The sequence below is a fragment of the Strigops habroptila genome, chromosome 16 (assembly GCF_004027225.2).
Source record: "Strigops habroptila isolate Jane chromosome 16, bStrHab1.2.pri, whole genome shotgun sequence".
Classification (NCBI taxonomy): domain Eukaryota; kingdom Metazoa; phylum Chordata; class Aves; order Psittaciformes; family Psittacidae; genus Strigops; species Strigops habroptila.
The window spans coordinates 2042057-2056921 of NC_044292.2; the positions used below are offsets into that span (position 1 = coordinate 2042057).

The window sequence follows — 14865 nt, forward strand, 5'->3', positions numbered from 1 at the left end:
TCATCCAGCCACTCACCCATGCCAACTGTGCAGAACATCCACAGGAAAAGGGGTTTTGGAGCAATCAAAATAAAGCTGAGTGCCCCAGATATGGATGTCTAATGCCTTCTTTTGGGGAGGCTACCAGAAATCCATGCAAAACATATTCCCTTAAAAAGAGAAACTCTCTGGCAACCTGCTCCTCTTCCTGGGACTCCTTTTTCTTCCCATTTCCGACTATTTCATCTGAACAGTGCAGAATAAGGAGTGAATTATCTTCAATACGCCACTTTTCACCATTTCAGGACATAGAAAGGTAAAGGAGCACTGGGGAAAAAGCACATCTGGAAAAATAGAGATCTAAGCAAGTGGGGTGAAGGGTTGAGATTTTATTTGGGATTGCTCCTCTTCCTGGAAGGAGCCCGAAGAGATCGGCTGGAGGATGGATGAGGAACTGCATCCCAACCTCCAGCCAAAATGGGAGGAAGCCAAAGAAAACACAGTTCCACACATGAGACAGTCTGGAGAAGGCTTTCCCCTCATCCTGTTTCATTTCATATAAAACTCATGGATGAAAGCAGTGGGGAAAAAAGGGAATGTGATGAGAATGCCAGGGACCAAACGAGACTAGAGGACAAGGAGCCTGTAAGCCTAGAAACTTCCTGGGTCAGAAAACAGGTTTTGTTAAGAACTTTGGAAAACACTCCTTTATTTTGTGGAACAATATCACAAAGTAATAGAAATGGGACTGAAGTACTGACCCTTCCAGGCTCGTGGCTTCAAACTGGAGCATTCAGAGACTTTCCAAGGAAAAACCCCACTTGAAACTGCTCTCATGATTTACGATGCTAGAAGTTGCTCCGTGTTACTCTATCCTACTGCAGCTGTGGACTGAGAAACCCAAAGTGTGACAAACTCGTTGATACTTAGAAGAGGTTCCCCAGGAAAAGAGAGCATTTCTTATTCTTTCTAAGGTGATCTTCTGTGTTAGGGAGTGGTGAGTAAATACCATGGCCAGACTCCATTTGTGGTCCTGGGGTTTATTTACCTTCCCAGCAAAACATACATCATGAAAAATAGCATTCAGCTAGAAACATAAATAATATCAGCCTGGAGAAGAGAAGGCTCCTGAAGGGGAGACCTTAGAGCAGCTCCAGGGCCTAAAGGGGCTCCAGGAAACCTGGAGAGGGGCTTTGGACAAGGGCCTGTAGGGACAGGCCAAGGGGAATGGCTTTAACCTGCCAGAGGGGAGACTGAGATGAGCTCTGAGGCAGAAGCTCTTCCCTGTGAGGGTGCTGAGGCGCTGGCACAGGGTGCCCAGAGAAGCTGTGGCTGCCCCATCCCTGGCAGTGTTCAAGGCCAGGTTGGACACAGGGGCTTGGAGCAACCTGCTCTAGTGGAAGGTGTCCCTGCCCATGGCAGGGGGTTGGAACTGGGTGAGCTTTAAGGTCCCTTCCAACCCAAACCAGCCTGGATTCTGCGACGAGTCTATGAATATTTAAAGTTTACTGATTTTAGGCTGTTCAATACTGTAACATCCACTACTGGAACATTCCGCTACTGGAATTCAGGCACTGAGCACAGTTATTAAGGCACAATCTAACTTCATTCAAGATACTAAACTTGCTCCAAAGAAATGAATTAGAGATGCTGTTGGGACAATAACTTTGAATTTCCTGGCTTAAGTGGGCTTTAATTTTCAGTTATTTTACACTAATGAACTTTTTCTGGTGAGCACTATTCCAGAGCTCTTCTGTGATTAACAAAAGTGGCTCCAAGTACCTCATCAGAACGAAGCCTGGATATTAAACAATGAAGTATTTGCATACCTTACTCAGAGTAGATGATTGGACATCACTGCTGTGCTCTGCATCTGAATTACAGCTGATCAAAATTCATGCCTGTTAACCTCCTCTTGAAAAACATTCATTTTGTCCTGTTTGACTTAATTGTAGTATCTTAAAATAGCTTTCAGAATGCCAAAGTGATCCAGTAAGTGCCTGAATTAGCTGCACCATGCATAGACATGACCTGAAACTCGGCTGCTTTCAGCTCTTCCACACTTCTAATGGGGAATGTCATTTAGAATGAGATAATGGGAAGGGGATCTCACCAGCAGGCAAATGCTTGGCATCTCTAATGTCTTCTCTGATGGAAAAGGCTTGGAAAAGTCTAATTGATTCTATCTGTAACCAGCTCTGGGCTCTCTCCCCTTCCAGCTCTAGTCACAAATCCCCAGACCAGAAACCCTGTGGCAGAAAACAGCTTCTTCCAATTGAGCATCACACACCTTGTTGCAGAACCAGGAGCTGCTCGAGGTGCCTTGCTGCTGCTTCCCATGATGGAAGCCAGCAGGAGAAAGCAGGTGACCCAAAATTGATGCCTTCACATGACAAAAGGATTTGACTGAACCAGGGTAATGGCCAAAAGCTGTAACTATCCCACTGGTCTCAAGGGATAGATCTGCAGACCAGGCTCTTATTGCACCTCACACATCCCTGTTACACTTTTCCTGGCTCAGCTGTAACCTCGAGCTCCTGCTCCAGCACAGGGTGTCTCAAGGTGAGCTTGTGCTCTTGCCTCAGCAGAAAAACTACCCAGACGCAGAGGGAAAACAAGGTTTCAGCTCAGAAAAGGCTGGTTTACCTGAAAGCTAGCAAAAACTGGGGACATTGAACAGGGAAGAACTTTGGAAGAAGAAGAAATTGCACCCCAGCCTCAGCCAGGCTCTGATCGAAAGCCTACCCATCACTTGGAGAACCTTCATGTCATCTAATCCAAGCAGTGGACAACAGCCTCCAACAAAACATGGCCAACTTCCAAGGCTTGTGCCAAAAATAAGAGCTTTTCTCCAATTGTTCAAACACTTTTCAGTTTAGCAGCCTGTGGCTTAGCAGCATCTCTCCCAAAAGACAGGGAGAACTAAGAGCATGTATGAAGCCAAGAGCAGCCACATTAAGCCGGGAGGTGAGAAGAGGGCCACAGATGCTCCACGCCTCCTCTCCACCTCTGATGCTATGGGGAGATCAGGGAGGCATCACCTCTTCCTGCTGCAGGTGGGGAAGGGTGGTCAGAAATCATTCTCTGATTAGATAACATGATCACTTCCAGCCCCAGCAGCTCACGTCAGGGTGGACTTAGGTTCACGTCAGCACTGCTGGTCTGCAAGGCCCTGGCTCCCAAAGGACTACAACAGACCTGCATTTCCAATCAGTTTAATTTCCAGACATTCCACATGGACTTCCCAGGTGAAGCAGGATAGAGAGACTTACAAGGGGTCAAACTCAAAGGTGTGTGACAGAACGAGAGTTATGAGTTATGGAAAGTGTCTCTTTGGACTATTTATGCTTTTTCCTACATCAGAAAAATGCATTTTTTAAGGCTGAACAGGCAGAGACCAAATGTGCAATAGATTTATCCCAATTCTGCGATAAAATTCCTGAGCTACAGGCATTCTGGTGACTCTAAACCAACACTACTAAGGGAGAAAGACATTAGTATGGACGGTGATATATAATCAATCACATGCATGATATGGACTTTCCTCAGGTACACAAGACTGACAGAAACATCCCATTTCTCACTTCTCCTTTAACACTGAAAGTCTTTACAAGCTCTAAAACCTACTGCTGATACAGAACCAGGGATGGGCAACAAGCAGCAGTGCTACAGCTCTGTGTTTTACAAGCTACAGGCTGGTAAAAATTACTAAACTTGGAGGGGAAAAAACAAATCCTTGCAGAACATTGACAATTTAGGACCATCCTGGTGCTGGAAGTGAGGGGTGGTGTGGATGGGAGATGTGGGGTTTGGCTCTAGCAACCAGCAAAGCAAAGCAGACATCACTGGGAGAGGGCTACAGGGCCACCTCCTTACCTGAGGTGGAGTCGGTGTGGAAGTGGGTCTCACGATGGGAGGCGTTGGGTTCCTGCTGCCCCCACCAGACATGATTTCTTCTGTTATATCTTTGCCTCCCTGGTTGGGATCCCGGATTCGGATCTACAGTATTGAACAGAGAAAGAATTCAAGTGAGTCTTCCCACTACACACTCTCCTTGGGGTTTATGGAAAGGAGACATGGACAGGACATAATTCCATTACACTCAGTAGGAGCTGCTCTGGGTCGAGTTGATGCTCTGCAGGAAGGCTGGAATGTGGTTTGTTTTGATAACTTGAAATGCCTGGTACCTAATTCAATCCCTTAATCTCTAATTTAATCAGAAGACCACACCAGTTAGGTCTAAATACCTGCACCCACTGCGTGACCCTGTAATTCAGAGCACGGTCTCTGCTGCTGGATAGGAAGTTTACTGCAGCTAAGAAGATCTGTCAGACAGTTCTGCTACAGAACTAATTTGCCAGCCAGTGGAAAGTGCAAGAATTAAAGCGAAAAGGCCCTGTTTTACCCTGATATGGAATCCAGTGACCTTGCCAAGCCAGCTGCTGGTGAAGGGGGAAAGCAAATCAGCTCTTCTTGCTTTTCCCTTCCATGCTGGGAAGAGTCACACCAACAAAACAGAGGGAATCAACCAAAAAATACTGAAAGGGAAACCGCAAGAACAAACTCAAGTCCTATGAAACTCATCAGCGTTTAGGAAACAAGCCTGGGTTTGAGACTCTTCACAGCCCCAAAATGGGAAAGGAAAAACATTTTCCAAAATAAACCACTCAAGAGCACACTCATTTGAATCCTCAACTGACACTTGAGCCGATCTGAGTCACTGAATACAGGAACAGTCACGCTGGCTGGGTCAATCTGAAACAGAGGTTTTAATCTTCAATATAAGAATTAAAGATTTTCATGAGCCTGGAGACAGTGCTGCTGTTTGTCCACCCTCTCAGAAGCTCTTGGTTTAACTCTATTTGAATTGGTGCAGAAGCCCCCATCACGCTGAGCACGATGCACAACCAAGAGACACAATCCTTCTGAGGGCAGGGGGCTCCCTGGAAAACACCAGGCTTTTATCAGCACCATTCAAAGTCACGAACTGCAGAAGGGGTTTGTGATTTACCCACTTCAGCGTCGTGTGATTCTTCCTGACTCTTTGATTTACAATAAACACACACATGGTGCTCGGATGCTGGCAAGATGTGGCTTTCTCTTAGTTTTGATGGGAGTTTTTCTGCTAAAACATTTCATTAACCACAACACAGGGACTTAGGAGTTGGCACAAATCCTGCCCTCTCCTCCTCCCGACAAGCAGTCAATGGCATTAAAACTTTCCCTGCCTGATGGTTTGTGGTACTCGAATGCTCAATTAATGGCGCATGAGGGCATGTGTACATATATATGTTTAGTTTTTCTTTAATTTCTCTCATTTCTTCAGCCCCAACCCCAATTAGCAAACTGGAACAGAACATTCAGAGAAAAACAGCTCAGGCATTTAAAAAACCTTTTGCCTTTCCACTTCAGAGAACTTGGCTTCACTGGCATGAAACTGCCTTAACCACAGCTGAGTGTTTCTGAATGTCTCTGCATTTCAAACAGCATCAACGATGCGGCCATGTTGTGTTTTGGATGCTGAGAAGAAACTCCTCAGGCCTAGCGAGGAGGTGGCAAGAGCTGCCTCACCCTGTGCTGGCAGCAGCTACAAGAAAAGCCATTCTCACAAGCCCAGCGAACGCATTGTTCAGCTCTTCCAGTTTCCCAACTCAAACTTCATCTCAGATTATCTTCAAAACTCAAAGACACAAATATTCTGCATTTTGAGACACATACAAGTCCCTTTCCGCCCCCCCTCCCTCTGGAAACAGTTCTTTGAAGGCTTTCAAACCACTCCAAAACATGTAGTGATGTAAAGCAATTCCCTTTTCAGCTGTTTAGAAAAGATCCACCCACAAGTTCAAGACCACCCTGAACTCTTTCTGTTTAAAGATTACATTCACTCAGTGTGCCTTTACTATTCCCTTCCACCATCCACCTGCAATAATAATCCAATGATAATCCAATAATCTGCCTCTCTCAAACTCTCACCAGTGAACTGGGAAGTGAGGAAGCGTGGCCTCCAAACCCCCACCTGCTTTCATAATGTGTTCAGGTTCTTTCAAGCCTGCCAATATGTCCACAACTTGGTTTTCTGCCTTTCCCAAGGCAAAATATTCAACTATTCCTTTTTAGTCAGTTTAAACCAATTCCCAACATTCTCCCAAACCGATTAGAGTCTGTTCACTGGTATAGCTCGAAGCAGCAGTGCAGGCAGCTGAGGGACCCAGGCCTGGGCACTCAATGCTGGTTTTCATTTATGTTCACATCAAAACCAGCAAAAACCAGAAATAAGACAGTCTTGCAGCATTGTGCAGTGTTTAACTACACTTTAGGTGTGAAACTCGGTCTCTCTCTGATGATAAAGCTCAATTTTAAGCTTAAGATCGTTACTAACTCCCTTCAAGCTTACAACCAGGACAGATCTCAGGTGGGATGTACCAATCCATGACCATCACTCACCGTTTTTTTCTCTCTTTTAGCTGGTGGAGGCTGCTGCTGCTGTGTAGGCACTATGATGGGTGCTGACTGATACACTGGCTGACTTGGGTAGAAAGGTGTTCCTGGGAGAAGAGAGAACAACAGAAACAAGAGGGAAAAACTCAGTCTATTAATGAAACTAAACCAAGTGCACGATGTAAAATAGACTCATGCGCTCCTCCCTCCCCTTCAAACCCCACAACTACAAGCATCCACCTGGTCTGTGTTTTGCTCTTCCCCACTTCCACTAAACCTGAAGCTGTTACTCCATCATGACACTGATGAAGTCCCTATTTCATTTTTTATCTCCATGAACACAAAAAGTGATCACATGCATCCACTTGAGGCTGCTGAAATCACCATGGCGTGAAAAGAGAAGTGGCCCATCCCTGGGCTCTTCTGACTGACAGATACGTGGGGTTGTTGCTGGGTTTTATATCTTTGTAGAGAAATCCACTTAAAACATGACAAAGAATTTCCACTGTCAACTGCAACCTATTCTGAAGCACAGCCAGGAAATGTAATTACAAGCAGTGTTCTCTTCATGCTGCACACAGAAAAAGCATGACCATGGTTAGTGTAGAATTACACCACGTTGATGATTACATTCGTAATACCCAAAGTAGTTTCATTAAGTTTTTCTGTCTGGAGTAAGACTGGCTCAAAATGACAGAGTGCTTTGAAACCATCCCAGATATAAAGGTGGCATCATAGAGCTGCCTTCTGCCTGTGAATCAGATATCAGGGGAACATGGAAGATGGTGCTGGGTTTTCTTCCTTCCAGGCATGAATGCTACAGGACTGCCTGCCTGCACTTGTGTCTGGAGCAATCTTGTTCATTCTTCAACTGATCCAACCTTTAAATGGGAATGAGAATCCGTGTTGTGTGTCTGTAATCTGAACAGGAGGTTACTGCTATCGCAAGCAAACGGTGAAATCCAAGACAGTGAACGAAGGAAGCCCAGCGCAATCTCATCGGCAGTTTCAAAGAATGCATTCCACAAACTGGGAACTGGGAAGCAAAAGCTCGGAGCAGGCTCCTGTCTGCATGCTCAGATGAAGAACGTTTGTCTGCTGAGACAGCGGGCAGGTAGCAGAGAGCACTGCATGGCAGCGGCTCAGAGCTGCAGAAAGCTCAGCCGGCCGAATTCCATCCTGGATGCTGCAGGTAAGGTGGCCTAAATGACTCAATAAACTTCTTATTGTGAAATTCAGTGACTTCGGATCTGGCCTCAGGGCACAAAAGTCTCTGTCATAGACTCACAGACTGGTTTGGGTTGAAGGGACCTTAAAGCTCACCCAGTCCCAACCCCCTGCCACGGGCAGGGACACCTTCCACTAGAGCAGGTTGCTCCAAGTCCCTGAGTCCAACCTGGCCTTGAAAGAGTCCCTACAGCTTGGGAAGTGAGCACCCTCCTGCCTCTCTCCTTAAGAACAGCAATGAAGCCTCAAACTCTTCCAACTGAGGCTTTGGCCAAGCTGGCCAGGTGAACAGCATGAGCTTGGAGAACAGGAGCAAACCTGGGAGCCTGCAGATGTTCATCATCTTGATTTCTTGTTTCCTAGAAACCAGATCTAATCAGACAGCCTGTGAGGTGATCCCTGCCACAGACTGAGCCACAGGGGGAACTCAGCTCAAGGAAGGAATCCCGAAAAGCAAGAGTAACTTCTGGGAAGAAATACAGCTCCTGTGGCAGCAAGCCAAGTGCAATTTTCAGTGCAACTCTTTTTTTTATTCCAGTTCAGCAGCACCCAAGTTTTATTCTCCTTCCTTTCCATTCATCATTTCAAGGTCTTTCCCGATGCAGCACAGAAACTCACTGATATCAAATGATGACAAACTGCAAAACTAAGACAATTAAAGAAGATGCACTGCCCATCTTCCCAAGTTTTGTCCTCTGCAGTATTTTCCCTTCCCCCTTCTTTTCAGCCTGCCAGACTGCAGTGATTTCACATCTAGCAGCCACATTGGCTACAGAATCCTGAAGTTTACAGGCAGGGCTACTGCCAGCAGCATTATCCCTGCCTGTATCATAGATTTCCTTGTCTCTCAGAGCCATGAGCAGTGCCTGGTGACACAGTGCCAGTCCCTATATAAATAGCAAGGATGCAACGGGAGGGAAAGGTGGATGATCACAGGCAAATCTGCAATCATCCACTTCCTTGGCTAATCCTGCTCTGCTTGGAAAACTCTCGGCATGACTGAGGGCTCCAGCTTCACCCACTGACGCTCTGCAGATGCAGCAACTTAAAACCAAGCTGGGACCGAAAGGTGACAGTCTCTGTGCAAGAAACGAGGTGCCTTCAGGAGTGGAAAGGGACCAGAAGGGAACCTTCTCCTCATTACAGGAGTGAGGACAGACAAATGGCGCTAAGCGAGCAGAATGCAAGAGAGCAGACCTGTAATGGCAGGAAAAATGAGGAATACCAGGCAATTTCCTCTTTAGTGGATCAGATTTAAAGAGCCAGAGCAATATTTCTTCTCTTTATTTTCACTAGAACAGGCAAACAGGAACTAGCTGCCTTCTAACTGCTCTCTCTCCTTTTAACTCAGGAACTGCATAACCAGTTTTGAAGGCTTCGTGGCAGCCTCTCAAAGTAGTCCCATTAGCTCTACATACACTGAAAAAAGGAAAGGAAAGAAGGGAGGGGGAAAGATGACAAGTAGAGAAGCAGCTGAGGCTTTTCTCCCCTTTAAAAGGAATCTGGATTTGTGAAGAGCAAACATGCAATTCTGCCAGCAATAATGGGTTGTCACTGTTCAGCCTGGAAGGTGATCGTTCACTTCTAAGGCTCCAGCATACCAACAGCTAAAGCCTGAAGCTGCATGGAAAGCTGATAAAACCTCTGCCCCCAACAGATTACAGGACGTGCGTGGGCAGGTAGCAATAAGACTGAACAAAATACCTCCAATTTGATATTGAGAGGTGAAAACCCTTAAAAAACCCCCACAAAACATTACAACAGGGTGATGACTAGAATCATCCTGGTGGCTTTTCCAAATGTTCCCATAAATGAGCAAGGGAAGGTAAATAAAGAAGTGATAAACTTGACTGCAGGATATCTAATTCTGCATCTCATTCAATTACAGCTTGCGGGAGCTGATTTAAATACCAAAATACAGATGCCACTGAAAACCTTACGGGGATTGTGATATAAATATGATACATATTGTACATGGCACCACACTGGAAATCGTGAAGAAAGGACTTGAATGTAAAAGAGGATTGTCAAGAGAAGAGGTGTGACAGGACACTGAAGGACAGTCCCTCACTGCTACACAGGATCTGCAAGCTGGGACCCAAACAAGAGGTGGTTGAGGTCCTGGAGGAGTCAAGATGCAACCTCAGGATATTTAGGTGCAGCTTTGAAGCTCAATATATGGGGGAGTCAATCAAACACACTGACCATCGTGTGTTAAACAACCATAGCACACACATGATGTCGGGCAATCTCCCAACCCTTTTGCTTCAGAAAAGGGAAGACTAGGATTTGCCCATTAAAAGGCCAAATTTCAGCCTGTCCATGGATTACAAACTGTTTGACTGGACTAACTTGACCTTCACAGCATAAGACCAGTGAATCAAACCACGTGGCTCCTCTAAACAGCGATAGAGGACACAGAGGTAAGAAACATTAACTGCTGTGAGCATGTTCAGGGCATAGCCCAATGGAAACCAGAGCTGCCAGTTGTATTCACAATACCTTAATAAATAATAATGCTTCAGCAGGGAATAACAAGTAGCCACCATTCTTGCTCATGTGTGATTACAGGCAGCTCTGTGTGCTGCAGCCTTTCCTCAAGTGCTCCTACAAACAATACTCTGTTATTGTGAATTTTCAGGAGTGAATAATAAGGGCTGTGACACAACCCTATTGAGCAGCTATTTGAAGTTCAAACACATGCTAATCCATTTTGCTATTTTAAATCTTCAGCTTGACAACAGCAAAACACTTGTGAAGGAATTCTCCAAGCAGAACTTACCGTAGGCATTGGGGAATTCTCCAGGACCTGGTCCTGGATAAAAGGGTCCTGGTCCTGGTGGCTGAACGGGATACTGCTGTGGGGGCCCGACATACGGAGGGCCACTGTGACGATACTAGGAGGAGAAAAAAGAGCCATCAGTTTACAAGGAGTTGGGCAACTAAATCCTGTTGCACACAGACGCTGTAATCAAGCCCCTGAATCAACAGGGATCTGATTATCAAACTGATTAATTACAGATTCAGCTACTGTCAGAAAAATACAAGAGAGCTAAAGATGTGTCATCTACAGACAAGATAGGGAGGACATGAGAGCTGAAGTAGTAAATCCTGATTTCAGCAAAACTGTGTTTTTATGAGGCCCAAGGTTTTAGAGTAACTGCAGATCTATTAAGTCAATTCAGACACATTTATAGCACTGAACATTCTCCAGGAGCTTAGTTTCACACTGTTTTTGAGGGGGACCTCAAAACCTAGAGAAGTAATTTATTCTTACTGCCTCCACACACAGAACAACAAATACTTCGTACAGAAGAAGGATAGAGGCTAAATATGCATCTACCAGCTTCACTTCACACACACCCCCTAACTCTGCAGCAAGCCTTGAGAAGATTCAGATGGAGCCAACATTGCTCTGCAGTCCCTTAGGTGCTGGGATAAGGGGTTTGTTACCTGTGGTATACAGTACTGGGGGCCCTGAGGCATCGGGTAGGGCATTGGCAGGTGATTAACCATCATGATGTGCTGGTTGGTTTGATACACCGCCGTGGGGGTCTGCGCACCAGGACGGATGGAAGGGCTGCTGTTCTGGATGGTGGCTCTTGGAGGCTGGATCTGAGGCCTCTGAAAAAACTAGGGCAGGGGAGAGAAAGCAAAGAACTGGTCAGACCTTCTGGGAAAACAACGGGAAATATCATTATGATATTATAATTCTCATACTACTTTCCAAGGGTTGCCACGCGTTCAGAAAACTGCAGGACAATTTCTGCTTAGCTGTAAATAGCCAGCTCATGCTCCAGCCTTCAATTCACATGGAGAAGAAAGGTAAGAACCTTTAAACTCTAAGAATTATCAGTTTGTACCTGCTGAATTACACAGCTCAACTTCCAGAGTGAACGTTAGAAAAATGACTTTTGTCAAATATAGTTTTGATAAGGTGGGCTGGCTGCCAAAAAACCACCTTTATACATATGCTTGGGAATGAATATTCCAATATAGCTCCAGAACAGCTAAAAAGGCAGATTTTACTAAGGCCAGAGGTGCCTCATGCCTCTCCTCTACTTGACTTGTCTTGCCCTCTGTTTTCAGAAAGGTGGCAACCTCTTTCCAGGGTGGCACCAAACTCTTCTACCACGTGTGCATGAAGTGATGCCCCACGCAGATGGACCAGGTCCAGGAAACCAAGCAACCCCCTGGAACACGCTCCGTCCTCAAGCCTTAGGCACTGGGAAAAGGCATCGGCATCCCCGGGATGGAGCATTCATGGCACTGGAAGACCTTGCTCTGGAGTCTTTGCAATCTTTGAAACTCAGTTTTTGGTAAGATATGCATCAGACATCAACGCATTCACTAACGGAGTAATGATACAAGTGATAGAGACACTTATGCCATGCAGAACCAGGAGTTAAAATTACCTGTATAGGTCTGAATCCTCCCTTCAAGAACGAAGCAAGAAAGCAGCAGGAAACAGAAAGAAAGCCAATGGAACAGCTTACAGATCAGTAGGAAGGAATAGGATATAACATGCACCCTAATTGCACACAATTCCATTCACTTTACTATCCTGCCTTGACTAACCTCTCAGAGAAACACCACGAAAAAGACACTGAACTGGCACCAAGGTCTCTTCTACCCGAATCCCAATGCAAGGGTCAGAAACTCTGCTGGAAAAGTTTTATATAGAAGTATAAAAATGTAAAGAAAAAAAGAAAAAACCCAACCAAACCATGATTAAACTGCAGGAAATGTGATGCTACAGAGAGACACTATGGTTACTCTGCTCCTAAACAGCAAACATTTTCCTTTCTGATCTCTTTCAGTGCTACCAAGACAGCAGATGAAGCAGAAACCCTTGCTCACATCTTGGGTTTGGTCTCCATTTCTGCACCAAGACTGGAAGGATAAGAAATGCCAAGTATTTAAGTGCTAAGCAAAAAAATAATCATGATTAGGTCATCACACATCACACTGAAGACTGCTGAGTGATGAAGTGCATTGATGGGAGTAGTCTGTGAGCAACGGCATCATGAGTGGGGAGAAGAAAAGAGAGGCAGGGATGAAGGAATGAGCTGGGCTGATCTGCCTCGGCATCTGGGAAGAACGGGGTAGGGCAGAAGGAAGCTGTGATGCCTCTATACTTGACAACGAGCTCAACATGGTCATTCTGGTGCTGCTGAAGACTTTATGATACCCAAGTTGTTCCCCATAGCAAATGAATTCTCCACGAAAGCCAGGGATGACTCCATCTCAGAAATCCAGATGCTTTTACATCCAGCCCTGACCAACAGGATGAAGAAATGTCCCCAGCACACTCCAAGTGTGACCTGAACCAGGAGAAGACAACAGTTTGGGGAGAAAATTTTGGTGGGGAGGGTGCAGAAAGGAAAGCAGAAGAGCAACACACTGCCATGCTCCTGCATTAACAAAAACTGTGGCTGTCTAGATGTGGGGAACCACAAGAGTGTTGCAGGAACCAAGGGCATATGCTGAATTTATGGGGAGAACCAGAGTCTGTAATTTTTCAATATCCAAAGACACCAGAAAGTGTTAAAGTCCTTTCTTCTTTCACTGCAGATCTGAATAATGACTTTCTAACCTGTTACAGCAGAAGTGTCCCCAGAGCGAGGTGGGAAAAGTCAATACCACCACGATTCAGCATTCATGCAGAGTGAAATGGGCTGGAGGTTGAAATGAGACCTGCCTCTGCTGACAGTAACAGCATCCACAGGGCAGCACAGAAAAGCTTCACTGCAAGAGATGGGAGTCCTGCATGGCTGTGAGCTCCAGATGTGAGCTCTGCTCCTCACGTCCCTGCTGCACCTACGAAACCTGCTTCCAACAACACCAAAACCACTGGGGAAAAACTTAGAGCAACAGAAACTCCTGTTTATGGAGAGCTTTTCACTTCCATCACTGGTGCCTAGAAGATCATGAGATGTTACCTGTTGGGGTAGCACACCAAAGAAACTCCACTTCATGAACACAAGCTGGCTCTCTCTTGCAACAGAAGGGAGGACAGCACCTCTGTGCACCAACACGTGTGGTGTGCGGCACAGGCTCGCTCCTCCATCGAGCATCAACCACCCCCATGGTAGTGCTAAGCTGTTCCACACCAGAAGTAGCACCCCCGATGAGAAAACTCTTGTTTTAAACCCTGCAACGTCTCAAAACTGTTCTACTCTGCCCACACCATTGCAGAGGTAGCTCCAACTCAGAGATGGAGAGAGAAGGGGGAGAATTTCATTACTATGAGGAAGACAGACACAGCAAGAAGAAAAGCAGATCCATTATTCCAAGCAACAGGAGCACCAGATGCTTTTGGAAGTGCCAAGCAGAGATCTCTTAGCAAAGTCTGAATCACTTTTAGCTACTCCACTTCCTACAAGTAAAACTAAGCTAATCAAGAAAATTGGGTACCATCAGAGCACTGCTCATCCCATTTTAGGTGGGTTTTACTGTTCCAAACAGGTATCATCGGGCTGGCTGGTTTCTGCTCTGTCCTTGTTCCTGTCCCTCCAAGGCTCAGCTAGCAATATTCTTTCTTAGAAATGCTTCATTATTCTGACCTGGTTTGCTAAAAAATTGGTTGTGTGAGGTCAAACAGATGCCTGCACAGACAATGTTCCCCAGTAACACTCGATGACCCATAGGAGAACACTGGGAGATTAAAATCAGATCTATTTTGTCTCTCTTTCTTCTAAAAAGTGCAGGATTTGGGAGTGGAGCACACATGGAACGAACTCAGGACCTGAGTAAGGTACCCTGGGCCACAGCAAGGCTTCTGATAGCTTTCGTCAACCTTTCCTTGACTACCTCCTTCAAAAATTAAGTCCTGCTATGTCTAATGATGGTCAAACTGGCTACACAGCCATGCAGCAACCAGAAAGGACCTGAGCCATGGTCCTCAGGTCACGGTGCCATCTCTTATCTTTCCAGCTCTATCAGGAGGGATTTCTTGGATCATCTTGGAGTCAGTAATATGGTCTTTAATGTCTCCCTTCCAAGGGTTACTCCCTCAATACACTTACGGAAGAGCACAAGGAAACCCTTCTCAGACATCACTTTTATCAGCTGCCTCAAGCTCAAATCTTTCAGCTTCCTCATTTAATAAGCTCTCATCACAGAACCCCAGCCTGGTTGGGTTTGAAAGGGACCTTAAAGCTCCTCCATCTCCAGCCCCCTGCCACAGGCAGGGACACCTTCCACTAGAGCAGGTTGCTC

At 45.7% G+C, this 14865-nt stretch overlaps 1 protein-coding gene across 16 annotated transcripts in view; it reads right to left on the reverse strand.

Annotated features, from left to right (window-relative positions):
- Positions 1–14865, reverse strand: part of EIF4G3 (eukaryotic translation initiation factor 4 gamma 3) — a 151040-nt gene that overhangs the window by 54882 nt on the left and 81293 nt on the right. For 9 of the 16 annotated variants that reach the window (XM_032920328.1, XM_030507940.1, XM_030507939.1 and 6 more), the window contains 4 exons: positions 11098–11277; positions 10427–10541; positions 6424–6524; positions 3856–3978 (listed from right to left, as the gene is read on the reverse strand). In XM_032920328.1, the coding sequence (XP_032776219.1) occupies positions 3856–3978; positions 6424–6524; positions 10427–10541; positions 11098–11277 (519 nt within the window). Of the gene's footprint in view, positions 1–3855; positions 3979–6423; positions 6525–10426; positions 10542–11097; positions 11278–12059; positions 12081–14865 lie in introns of all 16 variants that reach the window. The other 7 variants (XM_030507928.1, XM_030507938.1, XM_030507934.1 and 4 more) reach the window with 1 other exon arrangement.